At 45.9% G+C, this 26,416-nt stretch overlaps 1 protein-coding gene across 1 annotated transcript in view; it reads right to left on the reverse strand.

The window, feature by feature from the left end:
* Positions 1-26,416, reverse strand: part of LOC120978244 (cytochrome P450 2G1-like) — a 66,283-nt gene that overhangs the window by 16,539 nt on the left and 23,328 nt on the right. Inside the window, exons 3-4 of the mRNA XM_040406482.1 lie at positions 3,491-3,640; positions 2,032-2,192 (exon numbers count right to left, since the gene is read on the reverse strand). Of these exons, the coding sequence (XP_040262416.1) occupies positions 2,032-2,192; positions 3,491-3,640 (311 nt within the window). The remainder of the gene's footprint in view (positions 1-2,031; positions 2,193-3,490; positions 3,641-26,416) is intronic.

Raw genomic sequence — 26,416 nt, forward strand, 5'->3', positions numbered from 1 at the left:
AAAAAGAATACAAAGATGGTGATTGATTAGAAATAGGGTTTTCAGTCATTGATTTAGAATCTGATCTACAGCCTCAGAATGCATTATTCTGAAAATCCTACAAAGTTAAGTTTACATTATAAATCTACCAGTGCTACCTTTTGTACATCAGTCTAAGTAGGCCCAGAAAGTACAACCACATAAACAAAGGTGTACAGTGCATACAGTTGTGTTCAAAATTATTCAACCCCCAATGCTGTAAAGGGTTTTAGGGAATTTAGTGTACATTTGTAATTGTGTTCAGAATGAAATCTTACAAGGACTTTTTAAAGAACCAAATGTAACTAAAATGACATCAGTTGTTTTTGTAATACAGTATTAAATGTTTTTTTTTGTGATTTCTTCATTGACACAATTATTCAACCCCTTAAAGACTACCACTCCTAAGAACAGAGGTTCATTCAAGTGTTTTCGATCAGGTATTGAAAACACCTGTGGATGTCAAGGAGCAGCAATCAAGCATAATAAGCACCAATTAGGCAGATTTAAAAGGACTGTGATACTCAGCTCCTTCTAGACATTTACTGGTGTGTTTACAAACATGGTGAAGTCAAGAGAATGGTCCAGGAAGACAAGAGAAGAGGTGATTTCTCTTCACAGGAAGGGCAATGGCTATAAGAAGATTGCAAAGATGTTAAACATACCAAGAGACACGATAGGAAGCATCATTCGCAAATTCAAGGCAAAGGGCACTGTTGAAACGCTACCTGGTCGTGGCAGAAAGAAGATGCTGACTTCGACTGCTGTGCGCTACCTGAAGCGCAAAGTGGAGAAAAGTCCCCGTGTGACTGCTGAGGAACTGAAAAAAGATTTGTCAAATGTGGGTACTGAGGTTTCAGCTCAGACAATAAGGCGCACACTGCGTAATGAAGGCCTCCATGCCAGAACTCCCAGGCGCACCCCCTTGCTGTCTCCAAAGAATAAGAAGAGTCGACTGCAGTATGCCAAAAGTCATGTGGACAAACCACAAAAGTTTTGGGATAGTGATCTGTGGACTGATGAAACAAAATTAGAACTGTTTGGGCCCATGGATCAACACTATGTTTGGAGGAGGAAGAACAAGGCCTATGAAGAAAAGAACACCTTGCCTACTGTGAAGCATGGCAGGGGGTCTATCATGCTTTGGGGCTGTTTTGCTTCTACAGGTACAGGGAAGCTTCAGCGTGTGCAAGGTACCATGAATTCTCTTCAGTACCAAGAGATATTGGATGAAAATGTGATGCAGTCCGTCACATTTTGGGAAACGTTGGACCTTTCAACAGGACAATGATCCCAAGCATACCTCCAAGTCCACTAGAGCATGGTTGCAGATTAAAGGCTGGAACATTTTGAAGTGGCCATCGCAGTCACCAGACTTAAATCCGATTGAGAACCTCTGGTGGGACTTAAAGAAAGCAGTTGCAGCGCGCAAGCCTAAGAATGTGACTGAACTGGAGGCTTTTGCCCATGAAGAATGGGCGAAGATACCCGTAGATCGCTGAAAGACACTTGTGTCAAGCTAAGCTTCACGTTTAAAAGCTGTTATAACTGGAAAAGGATGTTGTACTAAGTACTAAGATTGAATGTCACTTGGGGGTTGAATAAAACTGATAATGATGTGAGCACAGAAAATACATTTGTGGTTATTTCATTATAAAGGTTATGTTATATTTGTCTGACTTACAAGTGCCTCTTTGATTTAATTGTAAACAAGATAACTGAAATGATCAAAATCAATGTCAAACTGGCCAAAACACTCAATTTCAGTGGGGGTTGAATAATTTTGAACACAACTGTACCCAAGTAGCAGAGAGGTCGTTCTTATTCCTCTTTTTTTATTGGGTGGTTAAACCCTGTTTAGGACTTCCCTTTCCAGATGATCTACTGTACATTGTTTGAATCAACTTCATGCATGCTGTCCTAAGGACATGATACCAATATGTTACTCTGTGCACTAACGTTATCTAGAGCCTAACAGCATCAGATTGCAGTACTTCTACTCAAGTCATTTACCTGTCCCCAGGAAGAGCTTGCAAGATGGAAAGATTCTTCGGCAATGGCAAGTAACTGAATAAACCTCTCGTCCTTGTACTCGAAACGATCTCCAAATACGACAGCACAGAGAGCATTCGAAAAAGCATCCATAAGCTTCTTATCTGGGTCAAACGGTTGACCTGGAATGGAACTGGGCATTTTACCAAAACCATCCTTCATATCTATCATGACTTTTTGGCTCTCAAAAAAGGTAAGGATGATTGAATATTGGGATTCTCCCAAGAAAACATCTCTATGAATAAATTCCCAATGAGTTTTCTGTAAGAGTGCAAATAGTGGAACTTGTGCTCCTAAATAAACAAGTATGTACTGTAGGTTTTCAAAAAGTGTGTGGGCGATCTGATGCAGGTGTTATTATATGTACTGGAGATGTTTGTCTCTTAGTTTTGGATACACGTAGTATTCCAGGTACAAAATGGTTTGAAGATTAAAGGAGTTGTCCTACCTTGCTGTTTCTAAGGTGAGATGAGACTAAAAGACGATCCCAGATGGCTAGGAAACAGCTGAGAGATCCGGCGCTCTGCTGTTCTTGTAGCTCCCATTGCAGTAAATAGGAGCAAGTGTTGAGCGAAGCAAAGCATTCGAAGCGGAATTCACTCCGAAGTTTAGGAAAACTTTGATTCTAAACAAATCCTAATTTCCTCGCGCTTCGTGGTAATAAATCAGTTTTCCTAAAATAGCGGCTGTACATGTTAGAAAGTGAAAGTAATTGCATGGGAGACAAACCCGGGAATGTGAGATCACCCATAATGTCTGGCAGCCCAAAAATCTGCAGGTAGCCACCCCCCTGTAATGATACAGCTAAGCAGAGCCCTATAAAAACCTTATCTTGCGCTGTCTTCTATTTCCTTAGAGACGTCACAAAATCTTCATTCACTAGGGACAATGTTGCTGCAAACTGTAAACTAACAGAGAGTGTAGGACACTATTAGAGGGGGAGAATATGCTCATCTCTAATGGGAGCCATACAAACAGCGTAGCACAGCCACCTGTGTGGTTTCCGTAACTCAGGAGTTACTAAAGCAGTATATCTTGTATTACTATTTACTGTTTGCATAGCTTTCATTCACTGCAATATGAGCTACAGGAACAGCAGAACGTCAGTTCACTCAGCCACCTTGGATTGTCTCTTAGCCCCATCTTGCCGTTTCCAACCCCTTTAAGAATCCAGAGCTCCCTCTATCTGACTATTGGGAAGACTTCAGATTCAGACATCCTTCTCTAAACCTAATATTTATATAAGTTACTTAGTTATTTATTTATTTATTTGGTGACACTGGTTATCACTAGAATATAGATGACCAACTGGTCAATAACCTCTCATTTTCATATCATTTTCAGTAGCAGGTTCTTTAACCCAACATAGTTGTAGACCTGCTCATGTCCAGTTATGAGGTTGGCATACTACATATCTTACCATTAGATTTTCTAAATTCATCCACAATGCATTGTGCTTCTGTTTGAATTTTTTCCTCAATACTTTTCTTTCCAAACCCAAAGCTCTTCAGGGTCCTCACAGTAAAGGTTCGGATGAGTTTCCACCGTTCACCATTGCTCAGACTGATGCCTGCAAGGGAACATTTCAGAGTATGGTATATGCAGGATACAAATGGATAGATAGAGCAAATTTGGTATTTCTTCCTTATCCTCTACAATGATGTGTGCGTTGCTACATGGAACATGTCCGGCTCGCTGTGCTATGCTGTTTTCAGAATTCCCATTCACTTCTATGGGATATAATGAAACAGGATAATAGAGCTGTTTACAAAATCTCGGCCACCTCTTTACTCAGTCACAACTTGCATTCGGCAGCCAGAGGCTATCTTGATAGGCTCCGGGGAACCACCCTTTTAGAGATAAGTGTGCTATTGGATGGCTACCCTATAATTTAGTGTGACATAGTGATATAATTTCATAGTATCCATTTCAGCTAATTATCCTGCCAAAATGATCCAAAAGAAAGCAAAAAACCTTCATTAGGTAGGAGTCAATGCCATCACTTTAGAGAAATAAACTCCAAATCCAGAAAAACTCTCTGGATCAAAAAACCCTTTGCCATAATCTAATAACTGTAACCTGTAATATTATGACTAGTGTTGAGTGAATCGAGCTTCGGATCATCAATCTGAAGTTGATTTGTTCAATAACTTTGGTTTTAATGCTGTCTCCGCATATCATTAAACTGTATTGGCGCGAGACGTCTGTGAATTTATTCAGCATTCATTTCTTCATCTTTAAAAAAACATTTTAAATTAGGAATCCAAAGTCAGGTTTCGTACCAGCTGCTACATCTGTACTGAAGCCAACTTCGGATTCTTGTTTTAAAACGTAGAATCGAATTCTGAAGCTATTCACTAGAGATGAGCAAATCGAATCAGACAAAGTGGAATTTCAGGAAACGTGTGTGAGGACTGAGGAAATGGGGCAAGGAACTATGGGAAGGCGGGATCACCCAGATTGACATGCATGCGTGCAGCCAATCAGCAGTCAGCCCGCCCTGTGATGTCACAGCCCTATAAATACGGCAGCCATTTTAGATTCTGCCATTTTCCAGCGTATCTTTCCCTACACTTCTAATGACTAGTGTTGATTGAGCAACGCTCGAGTCTCCTCCCCGCACATTTGTTGGCTGCTATGCAGCCAATAAATGTGCAGGTAAGTACTGCCACTCACTGTAATGCTGTAGCCATGTTGGTTACTGGCATTACAGTGATTGGCTGGCCAGAACGCATCCTCGGGTGCTATAAAGAACCCGATGACACGTGGTTCGGCTAGTCTTAGTCAGAGAGAGCGGTGCTGTAGAAGGGACAGATAGTGTAGGGAATTGAATTAAATTTTTTGTTAGGCAGGGTTGGTGTTAGAGACCCAAAAGTCCTTTTAAGCAGTGATCCCCAACTTTTTTGCACCAAGAACCAGTTTCATGCAAGACAATTTTCCCAGGGACCCAGGCTTAGGGGGTGGGCGGGGCTTATGGGGTGCTCGTTGGCGCTGATTGATTCACACGCATATCAAAACACAAGGTGCATATTAAAATATTTAACACTATATAACGATGGGGTTAATGGCATCAGGTACATGCTGGAGTAACTTGCTTTTAATATGAGGCACATTGTTTTATCAATTTGGACCTGCATGTGTCTCACATTAATAGTAAGTAACCTCATCATGTGTACCTCACATTAATGGTTAACCCAATGTTGCCTATTATTTGAAGAGGAGCTTGGGGCCACTTACTTCTAATGTGAGGTACATGGGGGTACTAATGTAATTGTACCATGTACCTCAGATTAATATTAGGTGACCCCATCTTCTCAAATTATGGCTACTGGCAACATTGCGGTTAATGAGTCACATTAACCCCAAATCTTGCTTGCTGCCTGATACATGTTTTTTGCCTGCCTTTATTTTGCAGGCAGGCTAATAATCTTGCAGTGTGTGGGACGGGGTCTGGGCCAGGTACCTGCAGCGGCTGCTATTCAGAGTACTAATGGCTGGGGACTGGAGAACACAAGACTCAGGAGGAGGAGGAGGCTGCCGCTGCTGCCGTTTGCCCAGCACACTAGCTGAGACGGCGCAGCGGTAAACCGTCCCTCCTCCGCCTTTAATATTAGCCACACATTCATTGGTGGCAGTGGTGTGGGCAGCATCAAAGCCCGCTCATTTTATTGGGCTCTGCAGCGGCCGCGTCATGGGAGGGAGGGATTCCCTCCCTCCGTCCCTACTGACTCTGGCCACTCTGATGTGTGCGTACAGCACGCATGCGCCTGGCGTCTACACTCCTCTCTCCACTGCGGCCCGGCAAGCAATCTTCCAGGGCACGGTCTTGGGCCGTGGCCCGGCGGTTGGGGACTGCTGCTTTTAAGGACTATTTTTGTGTATGCCAGCAATATATATTTTTAGAGCAACCTACGCTAAATTGTGTGCAATTGTTAAAGATCAAAAAGTCCTTTTAAGGACTATAGTTGTATCTGGCAGCAATATATATTTTTAGTGCAACCTGCGCTAAATAGCTTGCAATTGTTTGGCCGCTGCAGACAGCGACATTATCTGCGCTACATCTCATGTATAACGTGTGCGCAGCCTAAAAATATCTGTGACATCCAGTGTACGTTTTCCGTAGACAGTGTTCGCTGCGGACAGTGACATTATCTGCGCTACATCTCCTGTATAACGTTTGCGCATCCTAAAAATATCTGTAATATCCAGTGTACTTTTTCCGTAGACGCTCTGGAAAGCGACATTATCTGCTCTACATCTCCTGTTTATTGTGTGAGCATACTAAAAATATCTGTGACATCCAATGTACTTTTTCCGTAGACGCTGCAGACAGTGACATTACCTGCGCTACATCTCCTGTATAACGTTTGCGCATCCTAAATATCAATGACATTAAGTCACATTTTTTCGCTGCTGGTGACAGCGACATTACCTGCGCTACATCTCCTGTATAACATTTGCAAGGAGAGATATAAAAGAAAGAGAGAGAGGACAGCGCCTCATGTCTGGTATTGCTGACAATATTATTGTATATGTGCATAAAATTCGCTGAGGTAGTCACAACAGCTGTACAGGCTCCTGCTGGTGTATATCTCGACCAGTAAATGGGGGCTTGGCTGCAGCCTGTGTTCCTGCCTGCGCCCAAAAAGTGTACGGGTGCTGGAGTTGAAGTCAGACGTGGATTAAATAAAAACGGATGAACCTTTTCTGCGGGCGCTGCCAAGGATACCATTCAGATAAAGCGTATAATTCAAATGGCTTTATTTGTCTACGCGTTTCAGGGGTGAATAACCCCCTTCATCAGGACAGTAAAACAGGTATAAAACAGAACACAGGAGAGAGAGTTTTGGGGAGGGTGTGTCCACAGGAGGGGCGCCCCAGGAGTAACAGCACAGGTAAAGATGTTTCTGATGTGGATCGCATCAGAACTGTGTTGACTGTTTATGTCTTTTTTTATTTACATTTGGTCACTAGGACCATAGGTGTCCCTAGGTTAACACGTGTTACTAATATAATTAAAAATTTAACGTTTATTTCATGTCCATAAAATACTAGAACTCTATAGTTAAAAATATCAGCTTTGCCTGCTTTATATGTATAAATAATTATAATAGGTCTATTTTTTTGTAATCCACTAGAGGGCACTCTTCACTAGTATACATTAGATTCTCTGTCTAATTCTTATGGCATAATCTGTGCTCACTGAATGCGCTCTGTTATTTCCACAGGGCGCTAGCTGCTAACAGTGATGTCCTTGTGGAATACATTACTTGTGCTAATGTATCCAATAGACCCCTATCATTACTAGGCACACACTGGCTAAAACCACACTAGTAACACTTGCTGCCCCCCGACATGCTGCCCCCAACTTCACTGCCCAAACCCCAAGTGCTTGGCGAAACATGTCGGGGGGCAGCAAGTGTTACTAGTGTGGTTTTAGCCAGCGTGTGCCTAGTAATGATAGGGGTCTATTGGATACATTAGCACAAGTAATGTATTCCACAAGGACATCACTGTTAGCAGCTAGCGCCCTGTGGAAATAACAGAGCGCATTCAGTGAGCACAGATTATGCCATAAGAATTAGACAGAGAATCTAATGTATACTAGTGAAGAGTGCCCTCTAGTGGATTACAAAAAATAGACCTATTATAATTATTTATACATATAAAGCAGGCAAAGCTGATATTTTTAACTATAGAGTTCTAGTATTTTATGGACATGAAATAAACGTTAAATTTTTAATTATATTAGTAACACGTGTTAACCTAGGGACACCTATGGTCCTAGTGACCAAATGTAAATAAAAATATATAAAGTCCCAACACGTGTTAGGGAGATTATGTAAAGTGAGACTGTTTATGTCAACTCACGCTCTGAAGCGCTCGGCATGTAGGAGGGGGCGTGGTGTAGGGAAGGTGTCTCCTGCATAGCGCTAGTGCTAGGGGCGTGGTTGAGGGTCCAGCCTCCCCTTTGGGCGAGCGCGATTGGTAGTGCTTCTCTCAGGGGTGACGTCGTAGGCACGCCCCCGGCTGGAGTCCGGAGCTCGTAGTATGTTCGCTGTGCTGCCTTTAGCTGGCATATCACCGCAGCACGAGCGAGCGCTATAACTAGTAGGAGTGTAGTACATAGTTCAAGTTCAGCTGAGGCATGCGAGTTGACATAAATAAGTGTTACTGTTTATATGTTATGCGGGACGATTGTCATATTTCCGCTCATGGACAAGTACAATAAATGGCAGGGATGTGGTAATCCCTAATATTAGGCTAAAATATAACAGCTATATTACTGTTGGTATTTGTAATGTATATTATATGGGCTGATTGGGTGATGGGCTGATTGAACCTGGAAGACACATTATGAGTGTTTTATATATGCACATGTGTTGTAAACTGGTGGATATGGGATTGTGTGGTGATTGGCATGATTGATTTACATGTATGATGTACTTTTATAAGTTTGGCTTTATTAGAGGTGCGGGATTAAAAGCTAGGAAAGAAGGACAAATCTTCTTCGACCGTGTCACTACAGACCTAAAAAGTGTCCCAAATGAGCCAAATACGCTCCAATATAAAGGAAACCTCACAATACATGAACAGAAAGCACTCAAAAACCTAAGGAATAGTGAATAACTAATTATACGCCCAGCAGATATAGGGGGGGGGGGCATTGTAATTCTAAATTACAGTGACTATGAAATGGAGGCTCAGAGGATTCTCAGTGATACATCTTATTACACCAAGGTCACACACAACCCATTTCCTGAGGTTAATAAGAAATGAACTGATCTAAATAAGTCCGCCTGTGAAAAACAATATATAAATAAAAAAGAAAAAAAAGTCCTATTACCACGTATTCCCTGTAACCCCTACTTTTACCACCTTCCCAAAATACATAAGAGTGTCATCAACCCCCCTGGCAGACCAATTGTATCTAACACTAGGTGCACCTACCAAAGATAATGGTGCAACATTCCCCATCAAACAACGCATGTCCTGTCAAGCAAACTTTGTAATTTACCTGATCGAATGTGGTTGTGACCTACAATACGTTGGCCGCACCACACAACCCCTACACTACCGGATAAATCAGCATCGGTACAACATTCAAAGACACTACGCAAAACACAGTCTGTCCAGACACTGCACGTCCACCCTAGAAAAAGAAAAACACCCAATCCAAGTTACACCCATTGAACAAATACCAGAAAACCCCTTCAATAGATTTGATAATCTTCTGAAAAGAGAGGTCTTCTGGATTTATCAACTTGATACGTTAGCCCCTTATGGGCTAAACGAAATGAATGAAACTATACTATGAAACCATTCCCGATAATTCATATATTTCTTTGCAATAACTAAAAAATAAAAAATAGACAAACAACCAAAATATAAGCACCTATAGGTACCTGACATATGCGTCCATCCCTTATCAGGGCCAGATAACTCCTATATAGACTCCTTTATTTTTATTTATTATTCTTATTTTAATTTCCATATATATACTTTTTATTATGGTCCATTTGCGTATTTTTATAATCGTTTTTTACTTAGGTTAATAATAAGATTTGTCCTTCTTTCCTAGCTTTTAATCCCGCACCTCTAATAAAGCCAAACTTATAAAAGTACACCATACATGTAAATCAATCATGCCAATCACCACACAATCCCATATCCACCAGTTTACAACACATGTGCATATATAAAACACTAATAATGTGTCTTCCAGGTTCAATCAGCCCATCACCCAATCAGCCCATATAATATACATTAAAAATACCAACAGTAATATAGTTGTTATATTTTAGCCTAATATTAGGGATTACCACATCCCTGCCATTTATTGTAATTGTCCATGAGCGGAAATATGACAATCGTCCCGCATAACATATAAACAGAAACACTTATTTATGCCTCAGCTGAACTTGAACTATGTACTACACTCCTACTAGTTATAGCGCTCGCTCGTGCTGCGGTGATATGCCAGCTAAAGGCAGCACAGCGAACATACTACGAGCTCCGGACTCCAGCCGGGGGCGTGCCTACGACGTCACCCCTGAGAGAAGCACTACCAATTGCGCGCACCCAAAGGGGAGGCTGGACCCTCAACCACGCCCCCTCCACCGGCCGAGCGCACTAGCGCTATGCAGGAGACACCTTCCCTACACCACGCCCCCTCCTACATGCCGAGCACTTCGGAGCGTGAGTTGACATAAACAGTCAACACAGTTCTGATGCGATCCACATCAGAAACATCTTTACCTGTGCTGTTACTCCTGAGGCGCCCCTCCTGTGGACACACCCTCCCCAAAACTCTCCCTCCTCTCTCCCCGCCCTCAACAGTTGTTGGCGCCAAAACATAACCACAATAGTATATATATATATGTGTTGTGTCTGTTTTATACCTGTCCTATCCTGGTAGAGCAACCGAGTATCCCGCGGTGTTCTACTCGAGCATCCGAGCACTTTGGTGCTCGATCAACACTACTAATGATCTTTCCCTGAACTTCTATTCAGCATAATTAAAAGTTTTCAAGTCTTTCCTAGCACTTTCCCTAGCGGCTGCTAACGTCTCTCCCTGCACTAAGTACACTGGAAAATAACTGAATCCAAGATGGCTGAGGCTATTTATAGGGCTGTCATATCACAGGGCTGGCTGGCTGCTTATTGGCTGCATGCATGACATTGTGTCTCGTTACCAGAGCTCTTAGCTCCATGTCCTAACATGTGCAGCAGTCATTTTAGGAAAAAATGTGATTCGTTACCACGAAGCGTCAGGAAATTCGGATTCGGTGCGAATAAAAATTTTCCTGAAATTCGGATCGAATTCCACTTCGTCAACTTCGATTTGCTCATCTCTAATGCATTTTTCCTTCCTATATGCACAACCTCACATTTGTCCGTGTTAAACCTCATCTGCCACTTCTTTCCAATCTATCCAGATCCATCAGTAGCAGTACACTGTCTTCTGTTTAATTTACTTTACACATTGTCTGCAAAAATGTATATTTTACATTGCAAACCCTCTACACGGCTATTTAGGAACAGGCTTTGGAATGTCACTTGGAACATATACCCAAACCACAATACTTTCCGTATTAAAAAGACGAACAATGGGTGTCTTTTTCTCATGGAAATAATTGTTTTGGTTTCTAGCCCAAGTCATATTTCAAAGGCTGTTTTAAGGGCAGATTCTGACCTAACACCTATCAAATCCAAATCCAAGAGCTTTATTGGCAGGACCAAATACATTTAGCGTTGCCAAAGCCAAACAAAGCATCAACAATGGGGGGGGGATTCGGTTGTGGGAATAAGTGAAGGGTATAGGGGGTTAGGGTATTACAGTCCATAAGGGTGTGGAGGATACAAGGGACAGTATGGGGGGCTTGGATATACAGTCCATAGGGGAGGGGGGTATAGGGGGCAGTATAAGGGGTATACAGTCCATGGGGTATTATGTTCCTCTCCGTTGGTGGCAGGTAGCGACGTATCGTGCGGCTATTTGGACGGTTGTTTCCTCTTTCCCCAGTAGGATGTAGAGTTTCCTCTCCTCATCTGTGGAGGTGAAATCCGGGATGCAGGCGGAGAGTCTCTGGAAGTGGGCAGTTCTCACGGGTGCGTATTTGCTGCAGTGTAGCAGGAAGTGGGCCTCATCCTCCAGGGCCCCCTGGTCACAATGTCTACACAGTCTCTACTTCCGGGGCTTCCATGTCTGTCTGTGCCGCCCTGTCTCTATCTCCAGGTTGTGGGCGCTCAGACGGTACAGGCTTAGGGTCTGTCTGTCTTTGTGGTGGTGTAGCCTCTCCAGATAAGGGGCCATTGTGTACCACCTCTGCAGTGCTTGGTAGACGGTGAGTTTCTGGGAGTTCTGTATGTCATTCCTCCATTCCTCTAGGTATTGTTCCTTGCAGCTTTCTATAGTCTCTTTTATTTGGGCTTTTGTCAGGCTGTGTTGGTGGTCTTGGCTGGGCTGGCTGCTGGCGCTTTGCTTCAGAGCGCATGGTATGACCTCGGCTCCCTGGCTCAGTGAGGCTTTATGGTGGTAAGTGCTGGGGTTGCTGTTCTGTATGTGCGCCCAGTATGAGAGCGCCCTCCTATTTATCCAACAGATTGCGCTAGAGTACTACAAGGTTATGAATGAAGGTACAGCTGGGTGTTATCAGTTGTTTTTTACGACCCTGTGCAGCCTGACACTGTCCAGTCCAGTGATGTCAATGTCACCCCAACTGGTAACACCCAGCTGTACCTATGTTTATAACCTTCTAGAAGGAGTAATAGAGGAATGGCATAACATAGCGCAGTGGCGACTCTAAGATCAATATATAGGGGGGCACAGAAGATACACAGTCAAAAATGGGGGGGGCACTAATAATTTTCACCAGCTAATCATAATACTTCATTACTTCTTCTTCAGTGTCTGATAGGCCTCCTGAGTTATATTACTCCTATATAATAATGTACCCTGATATCCCTTAGTTATATGACCCCGCAGGGCAGTGGCGTAGCTAGAAATGACTGGGCCCCACACCAATTTTTTGAATGGGGCCATCCTCCCCCACTAACTTTTTCGCAACCCCTTCCTTTCATGCCGCCCCCATTCCTGTGGCTAGTAAAGATCTCTCTCTCAGACCAGGCCCGGCAGCTGTTCCATCCGTTTCCTACTCTGTCTGTACTATCTGTATATTTTTTCATAGTGTAATACTGTTGAAAAGGCCCTGACAAAATCTTTTAGTCCACTTCCTCCTGGATGGGCCCCTTCTAGGTCAGGGCCCCAAAGCAGCCGCTTCCACTGCAGCTACGCCCCTGGCGCCGGGGTAATATAATTAAGGGGTATCAGGGTACATTGGGTGTAATATAACTGAGGAGGGCTATCAGACATTATAAAGGGGTAATATAACTTATATTACCACCGTATAATGCCTGATAGGCCCCCTGAGTTATATTACCCCTGTATAATAATGTACCCTGATACCCCTTAGTTATATGACCCCGCCGGGATCATATAACTAAGGGGTATTGGGGTACATAATTATACAAGGGTAATATAAGTTACTCAGGAGGCCTATCAGGCATTATACAGTGGTAATATAAGTTATATTACCCCCTGTATAATGTTCCCTGATTACCCTCAGTTATATAACTGAGGGGTATCAGGGGACATTATGGGTAATATTATAACTAAGGGGTATCAGGGTACATTATACAGGGGTAATATAACTAAGGACCCCTGTATAATGTCCCCTGATAGCACTGCCCCCCCCCCCTTGCCCCCCTGTAGCGACGCCACTGACATAGCGTCATAAGAATAGATGCTCCAGAGTTGTCATTACTAGAGATGAGCGAATTGAAAAATTTGATCCGCACAGAATGCAAATCCTTTGTAGTAATGAATCACATTTTTCCTAAAATGGCTGCTGCACGTGTGAGGACACGGAGAAAGGAAGTCTGGGAAAGCAGGATCACCCAGACTGACATGCATGCAGCCAATCAGCAGCCAGGCAGCCCTGTGATGTCACAGTTCTATAAATAAGGCAGCCATCATAGATTCTGCCATTCACCAGCGTACTTAGTGCAGGGAGAGACATGTCTGCAGGCGCTAGGGACAGTGGTAGAAAAATCGTCATTCTACAAAAAAAATAAAAAGATTTACAAAGGCAGGAAAAGATGGTGTAGGGAAAGGATAGAGAGGAATAATTCCGCAGCATTTATGTTGAACAGGGTTCAGTCGGGGAGGTTACAGCCTGGGTAATAGGAACATTTCACTGACCGGGAAACCTAATTGCCATTATAAAGCTCTGTATTTCCAGCAAACCGTTCTTATTAGGGTTATTACAAGGAAATATTTCTACGTCTTATTTGCCCCTGTGCGGTGCACTTATCTGTAGTAAAGCCTTTTGTGACGTGTATTAGCGCAAAAAGAAAAAATACATTTGCCACTCTACGGTGCAGTAATCTGTAGTAAAGGCTTTTGTGGGGTGTTTTAGCAAAAAATAAAAAATATATTTGCCGCTCAGCGGTGTAGATATTTATTGTAAAGCCTTTTGTGACGTGTATTAGCGATGCACTTATCTGTAGTAAAGGCTTTGGTGGGGTGTATTAGCGCAAAAAGAAAAAAATATTTTTACCGCTCTGCGATGCACTTATCTGTAGTAAAGGCTTTGGTGGGGTGTATTAGCACAAAAATAAAAAACACATTTGCCGCTCAGCGGTGCAGTTATTTGTAGTAAAAGCTTTTTTGGGGTGTTCTAATTATATATTTTTTTATCTTTTTATTTTTTTGATCTAACGGTATGTCAGGCAGAGAAGTTCCAGGCCTGACAGAGATCGCAGCAGAGTAAGGGCAGCAGGGGTCACTTCGAGAGGCCTGAGCTCCCAGTCTCAGCTAGCGGTCGTGTCATGACCAGCAACCCAGCAGTTTTTGAGTGGTTTACTCGATATTCGACTTTGTCGCAAGTGACATCAGACACCCCCAGCCAAGAGTTAGTGGGTTTGGCAGACACAACCCTTAGTTGGCATGGCCCTGGAGCAGGCCCTGCGCCCTCACCTGTCCTCAACCTACCTATGTCCTTTTCTGTTCCCAGAGCCACAGAAGTATTGTATCCTGTGGGCTCAGCTCCACTATATAGCAAGGACGAGGTACTAGAGGACAGTCAGCAGCTACTGCCCAGCCAAGATCTGAAGGAGACATCCGCCGCTAGGCAGGCAAGTAGTGATGAGGAGAGTGGCGCAGGAGCTGGTGTTACGAGCGGTCAGGCTCCTGACCCAGAGACCGTTGAGGAGGACATCAGTGACGTGCAGACAGTACTTGATGAAGATAATGTAGCTGATCGCACTTGGAAGCCGGACGATGAAGGGGCTTCATCATCATCGGGAGAAGAGGGTGGCAGCTTGCCCGTGAGCCAGCGGCACAGCCAGCAAGTCGCTAGCGTGGCCGGGAGTCAGCAGGGTGGCAGCAGTGGGAGGTTGGGAGCCAAATGTGCCAGGGGTAGACCACCCGGGAGTCTACCTACCCGGGAAGTAGCGGTGCAGGAGTTCAAGGAGGCAGCGGCGGTAGCATTCAGTCAGTTCGTAGTGTTTGTGGTAGAATCACCTACTCAGGTGGCAGTTTTTATTTCTTTAGCCACCGGAGGAGGTGAACGTGGCCATGTGTTGAATCTGTGGGCAGAAGGTGAAGCGTGGCCAGGGTGCCAATGTTGTCACTACTAGTGATGAGCGGGAGGTGCCATATTTGATTTCGACGATTTCGACCAGGTCTAATATTCGCTTGAATATTCGTCGAAATCGATTATTCGTCATTATTCTAGTTATCACGATTAATATGCGATTTAAATAATCGCGTATTGCGATTTTAACTTAAGGTAACTTTCCTATTGGTTTGATATCTAGAATTAGCGAAGATGACGAATATGACGAATGTATTCGTCATATTCCTCAAAACGAAGATAACAAAGTATTCTCCATCTTCGTTTTAGCTCCATATTCGTCAACTTCGCTAATAATAGCAATCAAATAGGAAAGTTGACTAGAGACAGCTAAGTTTTTAATTCGCTATGCGATAATATTACTTTGCTTTTTAAAAAAAAAAAATTATAATACTTGATAATTATTATAATTATTCTATTTATAAAAAAAAAAGCAAAGTAATATAATCGCATAGCGAATTAACCACAGCTGTCTCTATAGTCAACTTTCCTATTTGATTGATTGCTAGAATTAGCGAAGTTGATGAATATGGAGCTAAAACGAAGATGGAGAATACTTCGTTATCTTCGTTTTGAGGAATATGACAAATACATTCGTCATATTCATCATCTTCGCTAATTCTACCAAGCCAACCATAGTAAACCAGGTCTAAGTTGAAATCGCAATTCAATTAATTCAAGTTATAATAATCGAATTGCGATTTCAACTTAGAGCTGTGTTTCTAATGGGTCAGCTTGCTAGAATTAACAAAGTTAACGAATATGGAATATAGCAGTGCTAAGTTGAAATCGCAATTCGAATAATATAACTTGAAGTAATCGCATTGCGATTTCAACTTAATTCTCACATCCGACAGTACATTCTAGTATGGAGGCGTTCCCATGGTGATGGGGACGCTCCATGAGCACGGAAGTCGGTAGAAGCGGCAACGGGCACTGACTGGAGCAGCCAGGAAGCCAGGAATCCTCAGGACAGGTAAGAACTACTTTTGGGAAGTCAGAAAGAAAAAAATATAACAATAAAAAAACCAAAAAAAACGAATATTCGAAATAGCGAATTTATAGTGCTATATTCGAAATATTCGCAAATTAGCGAAGTGCCGATATTCACAAAAAAAATTTGCTTTTTGAATATTCGCGCTCAACACTAGTCACTACGGCCCTGTGTCAACATATGCAGCGTCGCCATGCAGTGGCCGATGTGGTGGTCCAGCCTGCTGCAGCAACCGCTGCATCACGCTGTTTCATGCATTCAAGGCACCACCACCTCAGCTGAAGGGAGCTGTCTGTCATTCCCGTCATCTGCTGGTCCAGATGCTCCTGCTCCTCCTCCTCGTCACTTATTCCGTCAGCATTAGCAATCGATCACCAAAGCGATTGCCAAGAGACAACAGTATGCGTGCACTCATCTAACGGCGCAGAAGCTGAACGTGCTCCTGGCCAAGTTGCTGGTGCTGCAATCCCTCCCTTTCCAAGTGGTGGACTCTGCACCTTTCAGAGAACTGATGGCTTGTGCCGAGCCGAGGTGGAGAGTCCCAAGCCGTCATTTCTTTGCCAAAAAGGCAGTACCAGCCCTGCACAAATATGTAGAACAGAAGATGGGCCAGTCCTTGAGCCTGTCGGTGTCTGCCAAAGTGCACGGCAGCGCCGATGTGTGGAGTTCTAACTACGGTCAGGGCAGGGCCGATCCTAGGGTCACAGGCGCCTGGGTGCAGAAATATTTCTGGCGCCCCCACATGGGCGTGGTTATCTTACTAACTCCTCCCCTTTACAATGTTTCTATGGCAACAACTTCAGCCCCCAACTTCAGCCCCACCAATTTGCTTTGACAATAACTTAGTCAACGGCTTTGACAAGTCAAAATAAATGTCATGTGCCAGTAGCCAGAGCCCCCCCATATCATGTGCCAGTAGCCAGAGCCCCCCCCTTATCATGTGCCAGTAGCCAGAGCCCCCCCCCCATATCATGTGCCAGCAGCCAGATCCCCCCCATTATCATGTGCCAGTAGCCAGAGTGCCCCCATATCATGTGCCAGTAGCCAGAGTGCCCCCCCTTATCATGTGCCAGTAGCCAGAGCCCCCCCCCCATATCATGTGCCAGTAGCCAGATCCCCCCCATTATCATGTGCCAGTAGCCAGAGTGCCCCCATATCATGTGCCAGTAGCCAGAGTGCCCCCCCTTATCATGTGCCAGTAGCCAGAGCCCCCCCCCTTATCATGTGCCAGTAGCCAGAGCCCCCCCCCCCCATATCATGTGCCAGTAGCCAGATCCCCCCCCATTATCATGTGCCAGTAGCCAGAGTGCCCCCATATCATGTGCCAGTAGCCAGAGTGCCCCCATATCATGTGCCAGTAGCCCCCCATATCATGTGCCAGTAGCCCCCCTTATCATGTGCCAGCCCAGTAGTCCCCCCTTATCATGTGCCAGCCCAGTAGTCCCCCCTTATCATGTGCCAGCCCAGTAGTCCCCCCTTATCATGTGCCAGCCCAGTAGCCCCCCTTATCATGTGCCAGCCCAGTAGTCCCCCCTTATGTGCCAGCCCAGTAGCCCCCCTTATGTGCCAGCCCAGTAGCCCCCCTTATCATGTGCCAGCCCAGTATTGTACCTATATAAAAAAAATAAAAAAAATAATACACTTATACTTACCTCCAGCAATGCGATGCGATGCAGGCCGCCTCTTCCGTCTGTGTCCCTCGCTATACGGCTCAGGCGACGCGATGACGTCATCGCGCCGCCTGCACCGGCCTCTGATAGGCTGCCAGCACTAAGCCGGCAGCCTATCAGAGGAACAGGAGGGGACACACCTCTCCCTCCTCTGCCGCAGCACAGGCATCTGTATTGCCGTCCTGAGGACGGCAATACAGATGACTATGGAGATGAGCGCTTCCGCAATGGAGGCGCTCATCTCCTGCTCTGCCCTGCCGCCGGCCGCGGCCGCCCCCACTTGTCACCAGGGCCGCGGCCTTGCGGCACTCAGGCTTGCCGGCCCACCGGGAAATTTCCCGCTATCCCGGCAGGCCAGTCCGGCCCTGCGCTCGGCGCCTTTCGGGTGACAGCGCTGGGGTGCGGGGCACCCACTGCACCCCGTGTAGGATCGGCCCTGGGTCAGGGACAATACATGTTCTTTATGGCCCACTGGGGGAATGTGGTTCCTGCACAGCCACACCAGCAACTTGGCCAGGTGATGCCACTTCCTCCTCCACGTTGCCACTCTGTTGGTCCTGCGACCATGTCCGCCTCTGCCTCCTCATCCTCCACCGTGTCCTCAGCCTCCACTGCAGGGACAATTCACAGTGCCCCTCCAGCATACCACATGTGCAGGGCACGGTGGTGACACGCTGTTCTTGACCTCGTTTGCCTTGGCAAACTGAGTCACACAGGGGAGGAACTGCTCTGTGTCCTGCAGTAAGAAATCAAATCCTGGCTTTCTCCCCAACAACTCAAAATCAGAACCACGGTGACTGACAACAGGAAGAACATTGTGTCGGCGCTGCGTCAAGGAGGGCTGAGCCATGCGCCCTGCATGACACAAGTGTTCAATCTGGTTGTCAAGCGTTTCCTGAAGTCTTTCAGCCATCTGCAAGACATCATAAAATGGCCAGGAAACTTTGCAGGCATTTCAGCCACTCGTACACCGCAAAGCACACCCTCCTTGAGTTTGCACCGTCCAACATAGGCTGATATGAGTCTAGAGTCGCTGATGAGCAGCTTCTTTCACCCGCATAGTGAAGAAACTGCTCACCAGCAGCTAGGCATAGAGCAGAACCTGAACCAGCAGGTAGTGGCATACTTGGACAGCACCCTGCCACGCCACAGTGAATATCCGCTGGACTACTGGGCAGTAGTGATGGACGAACATCTGCCGGGACGGTGCGCGAACACGATCAAATGTTCGTGAACCGCAAGTTCGCTGCAGGTCCCATTCATTTTAATAGCAGGCGAATCAAAAAAAACTTCAGCTCATATTTGCAGCCAAGAAATAATTACTAGAAGTGCACAAATAGTCCCACAACATGGACAGTGACACACCAGATGTATTATTCGAATTTGCGATCTCCATTCATTATTTTTTTCAATGCAAAATAACGGCAATATAATTTTCGCGTACACACATGCCCAAAATAGGCACGGCCTACTACAGCAACCCTACTACAGCAACACCCCGCTTCTATCAGTTTTTTTGGGGGGTGACTGGTATATCACACCAGTTATAATTATTTTTTCCAATACCGTTTGTCACTGTGTGTAGCAGTGGGAACGCAGCAAAACCGCAAACAAATTCTGCAGTACCCAAATGCACTATAAAGAAAGTATATTAGTATATAACACCCCGCTTCAATCTGTTTTTTTGGGGAGGCGACTGGTATATAACACCAGTTATAATTATTTTTTCCAATACCGTTTGACACTGTGTGTAGTAGAGGGAACGCAGCAAAACAGCAAACAAATGCTGCAGTACCCAAATGCACACGCTTCTATCAGTTTTTTGGGGGGCGACTGGTATATCACATCAGTTATAATTATTTTTTTTAATTGCATTTGGCACTCTGTGTAGCTGCAGTATCGCTGCAGAACCGCTCACCACTCCTGCACAATACAAATCTACTATAATATGCTTTCTATGTTAGAAAGTATATTATAAGTGTATTACACCCCTCTGTACGGCACACCTATCAATAGTACACCTATACCCAGGGCCGCCATCAGGGGGGTACAGCCGATACCCCAGTAAGGGGCCCGGTCGGTCCCGACTTTTTTTTTTGAGTCATTTGTCAGTGACTTCACAGACTTGATAGTCCGCGTCGCTACAGGGGGGCAATTGGTTATTCCTTGCTCCCCCCCCCCCGCTGATTCCCGTACCGCTGGTGGCGCTGAATTTCCCTTTAAAACCTTACATAAGGCTCTGACTCTCTGAGCCGGCGCTCCGATCCGAATCAGTGACTGTCAGCCAGTCAGTCACTAGTACTCGCTGCGCAGAGGAGCACAGCTGCGCACGTGACGTCAGACGCTAGCCGCTGCCTCACGCCGCCTTCAGATTAGGAACTTCTAGAAGTGGAACTTTTGTAGATGCCTGCCCTAGTGCCCTTAGCACAGATTCCAACATACCAGTGTGTCATCCACAGATGCCTATAACAGTGTCATCCACAGATCCCCCCATAAAAGTGTCATCCACAGATCCCCCCATAAAAGTGTCGTCCACAGATCCCCCATAAAAGTGTCATCCACAGATCCCCCATAACAGTGTCATCCACAGATGTCCACATACCAGTGTGTCATCCACAGATGCCCATAACAGTGTGTCATCCACAGATCCCCCCATAACAGTACGTCATCCACAGATCCCCCCATAACAGTACGGCATCCACAGATCCCCCCATAACGCTGTGTTATCCACCTATTCCCCCATAGCAGTGCGCCTGTGCACTGAGGAAGAGAGAGAAAGGAGGGGAAAGAATCAGCGAAAGCAAGCAGAGGACGTCACAGCAGACGACTGAATAGCTTCTTTTGTAAGTAAATTGCTTTATTATAAATGCAGTTTAATGTCTGTTTTTGTCTTTTATTATATTCTGGCTTCTGCTTAAAGGGACAGTAAAAAAGTTACAGAACTAAAAAAAATACTTTTTTACTGTCCCTTTAAGCAAATTGTAGGAGTTTTGTTTTTTTCTTAGATGATTTGTTAGGTGAGATATAACAAAGGTTAAACAGTAAACCTTGTGCTTTTAAGGTGTTTTTTCTTAAATGTGCCAGGGGAAGATTGCTAGGGCAGATTAGAAAAGGTAGTGTAGTTAGTGTTAGTGTAGGGTCCTGCTTAAATGAGTCTACCTTGTCGTGGTAGCAGGCTTTATATTCTTTGGTCAAAAAAAAAAATTCCTTACTGAAATCACTGATTATCACTTTTTACTGTCTTTGTAGTTGTAAAAAAATAATGAGGGGTGGGTCCTTGGGGGTGAAGGGGGGGCCGGGAGGTGGAGTCAGGATGGATTCTAAAGGGGCGGGGTAGGAGGGGGGTTGCCCAGACCTTGAGCTGTGTAAGGGGCCCCAAAATTTCTGATGGCAGCCCTGGGTAATGGTATTGCCACCCACCTCCACACTATGTCACAGTGCTACTCTGTGGCCTCCTCATGCTGCTGCCACCACCACACTTTGTCATTGGGCCACTCTGTGGCCTCTCCATGCTGCTCTCACCTCCACACTCTGTCATTAGGCCACTCTGTAGTCTCCTCATGCTGCCGCCACCTCCAGACTCTGTCATTGTGCCACTCTGTGGCCTCCTGATGCTGCCACCACCTCCAGACTCTGTCATTGTGCCACTCTGTGACCTCTTCATGCTGCCACCACCTCCACACTCTGTCATTAGACCACTGTGTGGTCTCCTCATGCTGCCGTCACCTCCAGACTCTGTCATTGTGCAACTCGATGGCCTCTTGATGCAGCCGCCACCTTCAGACTCCATCATTGTGCCACTCTGTGGCCTCCTGATGCTGCCGTCACCTCCAGACTCTGTCATTGTGCAACTCGATGGCCTCCTGATGCTGCCGCCACCTTCAGACTCTGTCATTGGGCCACTCTATGGTCTCCTCATGCTGCCACCACCTCGAGACTCTGTCATTGTGCCACTCTGTGGCCTCCTGATGCTGCCACCACCTTCAGAGTCTGTCATTGGGCCACTCTGTGGTCTCCTCATGCTGCAGCCACCTCCAGACTCTGTCATTGTGCAACTCTGTGGTCTCCTGATGCAGCCACCACCATCAGACTCCATCATTGTGCCACTCTGTGGCCTCCTGATGCTGCCGTCACCTCCAGACTCTGTCATTGTGCAACTCGATGGCCTCCTGATGCTGCCAACACCTTCAGAGTCTGTCATTGGGCCACTCTGTGGTCTCCTCATGCTGCAGCCACCTCCAGACTCTGTCATTGTGCCACTCTGTGGCCTCCTGATGCTGCCACCACCTTTAGAGTCTGTCATTGGGCCACTCTGTGGTCTCCTCATGCTGCAGCCACCTCCAGACTCTGTCATTGTGCAACTCTGTGGTCTCCTGATGCTGCCACCACCTTCAGAGTCTGTCATTGTTCCACTCTGTGGTCTACTCATGCTGCCGTCACCTCTACACTCTGTCATTGGGCCACTCTGTGGCCTCCTGATGCTGCCGCCACCTTCATACTCTGTCAATGGGCCACTCTGTGGTCTCCTCATGCTGCCACCACCTCCAGACTCTGTCATTGGGCCACTCTGTGGCCTCCTGATGCTGCCGCCACTTCAAGACTCTGTCATTTTGCAACTCTGTGGCTTCTTGATGCTGCCGCCACCTCCAGACTCTGTCATTGTGCCAATCTGTGGTCTCCTTGTGCTGCCGCCACCTCCAGACTCTGTCATTGGGCCACTCTGTGGCCTCCTGATGCTGCCACCACCTTCAGAGTTTGTCATTGGGCCACTCTGTGGTCTCCTCATGCTGAAGCCACCTCCAGACTCTGTCATTGTGCAACTCTGTGGTCTCCTGATGCAGCCGCCACCTTCAGACTCCATCATTGTGCCACTCTGTGGCCTCCTGATGCTGCCGTCACCTCCAGACTCTGTCATTGTGCAACTCGATGGCCTCCTGATGCTGCCAACACCTTCAGAGTCTGTCATTGGGCCACTCTGTGGTCTCCTCATGCTGCAGCCACCTCCAGACTCTGTCATTGTGCCACTCTGTGGCCTCCTGATGCTGCCACCACCTTTAGAGTCTGTCATTGGGCCACTCTGTGGTCTCCTCATGCTGCAGCCACCTCCAGACTCTGTCATTGTGCAACTCTGTGGTCTCCTGATGCTGCCACCACCTTCAGAGTATGTCATTGTTCCACTCTGTGGTCTACTCATGCTGCCGTCACCTCTACACTCTGTCATTGGGCCACTCTGTGGCCTCCTGATGCTGCCGCCACCTTCATACTCTGTCAATGGGCCACTCTGTGGTCTCCTCATGCTGCCACCACCTTCAGAGTGTGTCATTGTTCCACTCTGTGGTCTACTCATGCTGCCATCACCTCTACACTCTGTCATTGGGACACTCTGTGGCCTCCTGATGCTGCCGCCACTTTAAGACTCTGTCATTTTGCAACTCTGTGGCCTCTTGATGCTGCCGCCACCTCCAGGCTCTGTCATTGTGCCAATCTGTGGTCTCCTTGTGCTGCCGCCACCTCCAGACTCTGTCATTGGGCCACTCTGTGGCCTCCTGATGCTGCCGCCACCTCAAGACTCTGTTATTGTGCAACTCTGTGGCCTCCTGATGCTTACGCCAACTTCAGACTCAGTTATTGTGCCACTCTGTGGCTTCCTGATGCTGCCGCCACCTTCATACTCTGTCATTGGGTCACTGTCAAAGTAGGTAAGATAAGGGAAGGAAACAGGAAACCGAAAATCAAACAAAACAACTGACTAGGCCCCAAAAGCTAGAAAACAAAGGGGTCACCTGCTAGCAATCCCTAAAAGACTTTTCCTACGCTGCTATGACCATGTGCATATCTCGATGGTAGATATGCACATGCCCACGTACCTAAGATGAAACACACTGGACCAAACCCTCAGCAGTAGGGAAAAGAGAAAGAGACTACCAGCTCCTTCAACCACCGAAGGAGCTAGCGTCACTCTAGGGGCCTAATAAAAACAGACACAGAAGGGAAAAGGGAACAGGACATATCTTTAGATGAGTTGGAGCAGACAATCCACCAAAACTTCCAGCACACAAACAAGGAAGAAGTATAACCCGCAAAGGCTATAGGGAGAGGGAGGGAAAAATAGCCTCCGCAATGACCAAACTAACCACACCTGATAGGAGGTGGTATTCTGTTCAAACCCCAAAAAAAAAAAAACTGTCAGATCGAATCACGTGCAGCAACTGTGACAGATCGCCTCAGAACACCCACAGGGCAGGGCGTGACAGTACCCCCCCTCTACGGGTGACCTCCGGACACCCAAGCCCAACTTTATCCGGGTGTGCCCTGTGAAAGGCATTAGCAAGGCGTCTAGCATTAACATTGGTAGCCGGCACCCACATTCTTTCCTCAGGACCGTATCCCCTCCAATGCACCAGGTACTGAACGGAAACCCGAAAAACACATGAATTGAGAATTCTGGAGATCTGAAACTCCAGATTACTATTAACCAAAACAGGAGGAGGAGGCAAAGGAGATGGTTCCGCAGGTTCCACATATTTCTTCAACAAGGACCTGTGAAACACATTATGGATCTTCCAGGCCTGCGGAAGTTCCAGACGAAACGCCACCAGATTGACAATGGCCGAGATATTGTAAGTGCCAATAAATCTTGGACACAATTTCCAAGAGGGTACCTTCAGCTTAATGTTTTTAGTGGACAACCACACCAAATCACCCACACACAGGTTCGGACTAGTCATACGTCTATTGTCAGCCATCCGTTTATATCTTTCACCCATTTTTTTCAAATGAACTTGAATCTTCCGCCAGATAGATGACAAAGAGGAAAATAATCTCTCCTCTTCTGGTATCCCAGAAGATTTGGTCCCAGAAAAAGTACCAAACTGAGGGTGAAAACCATATGCGCCAAAAAATGGTGACTTATCAGTTGACTCCTGCCTATGGTTGTTCAAGGCAAACTCAGCTAAAGACGAGAACGAGGACCACTCATCCTGATTCTCAGCGACAAAACACCTCAAATAGGTCTCCATGTTTTGGTTAGTGCGCTCAGTTTGACCATTCGACTGAGGATGAAAAGACGAAGAGAAAGACAACTGAACACCCAGACGAGAACAAGACGCCCTCTAAAACCTGGAAAAAAAATTGAGTCCCCCTATCAGACACCTCTTTAGAGGGAATGCCATGTAATTTCACAATGTTATCATTGGGCAAACCTGATAATGGTACAAAGTGAGTCATCTTGCAAAAGCGGTCCACTACCACCAAAATTACAGTTTTCCCAGAGGAACTCGGCAAATCAGTAATGAAGTCCATGGACAAATGCGTCCAAGGACGAGATGGGATGGACAAAGGAAGAAAGGATCCTGATGGCCGAGTGTGCGCCACCTTCACGCGTGCACAGGTCTCACAAGCTGCTACATAACTCTCAACACTTTTGCGCAACCCAGGCCACCAGAATCTCTGGGCAATAAGATCTACAGTGGATCTACTTCCAGGATGTCCCGCAAGGACAGTATCATGATGCTCCTTGAACACTTTGTATCGCAGTTCAGAAGGAACAAACAACTTCCCTGGAGGAAAAGAATCAGGAGCCTCCTCTTGAGCCCCCAACACTTCCGTCTTCTCCAGCTCGGGGTAAAGAGCGGAAACCACCACCCCATCAGCCAAAATCGGAACGGGACCCTCCGAATCGCCCCCCCCCCCCGGAAAGCTACGTGACAACGCATCCGCTTTGACGTTTTTAATCCCAGGGCGATAGGTAACGACAAACTTGAACCTGGTAAAAAACAATGACCATCTAGCCTGCTTAGGATTTAAATGCTTTGCAGATTGCAGGTAGGCCAGATTCTTATGGTCAGTAAATACCGTAATCGGATAGGTAGCCCCTTCTAGCCAATGGCGCCACTCTTCAAAGGCCAATTTGATGGCCAACAACTCTCTATTCCCAACATCATAATTTCTCTCTGCGGCCGAGAGTTTCTTGGAGAAAAAAGCACACGGGCACCATTTGCTAGGAGAGAGACCCTGCGATAAGACTGCTCCGACTCCCACTTCTGACGCGTCAACCTCCACAATAAAGGGTTGAGACACATCAGGTTGCATCAGAATGGGCGCAGAAGCAAAACATTTCTTAATAGCAGAAAAAGCCTGTAATGCCTCATCCGACCAGACAGAGAAGTTAGCGCCCTTCCTAGTCACATCTGTCAAAGGTTTGACAATGGTGGAATAATTCAGGATGAACTCTCTATAGTAATTAGTAAATCCTAAAAACCATATCAGGACTTTCTAAATCTCCGGCCGATCCAATTCCAGTACCGCACGGACCTTTTCGGGATCCATATGAAAACCGGAGGCAGAAAGCAAGTACCCCAAAAACGGCAGCTCCTGAACAGAAAACACACATTTTTCCAACTTAGCATACAATTTATTCTCCCGAAGGATCAATAACACTTGTCTCAAATGATCCTGATGAGTCTTCATATCGGGAGAGTAAA

Source organism: Bufo bufo, chromosome 8 (assembly GCF_905171765.1).
Source record: "Bufo bufo chromosome 8, aBufBuf1.1, whole genome shotgun sequence".
Taxonomy (NCBI): Eukaryota; Metazoa; Chordata; class Amphibia; order Anura; family Bufonidae; genus Bufo; species Bufo bufo.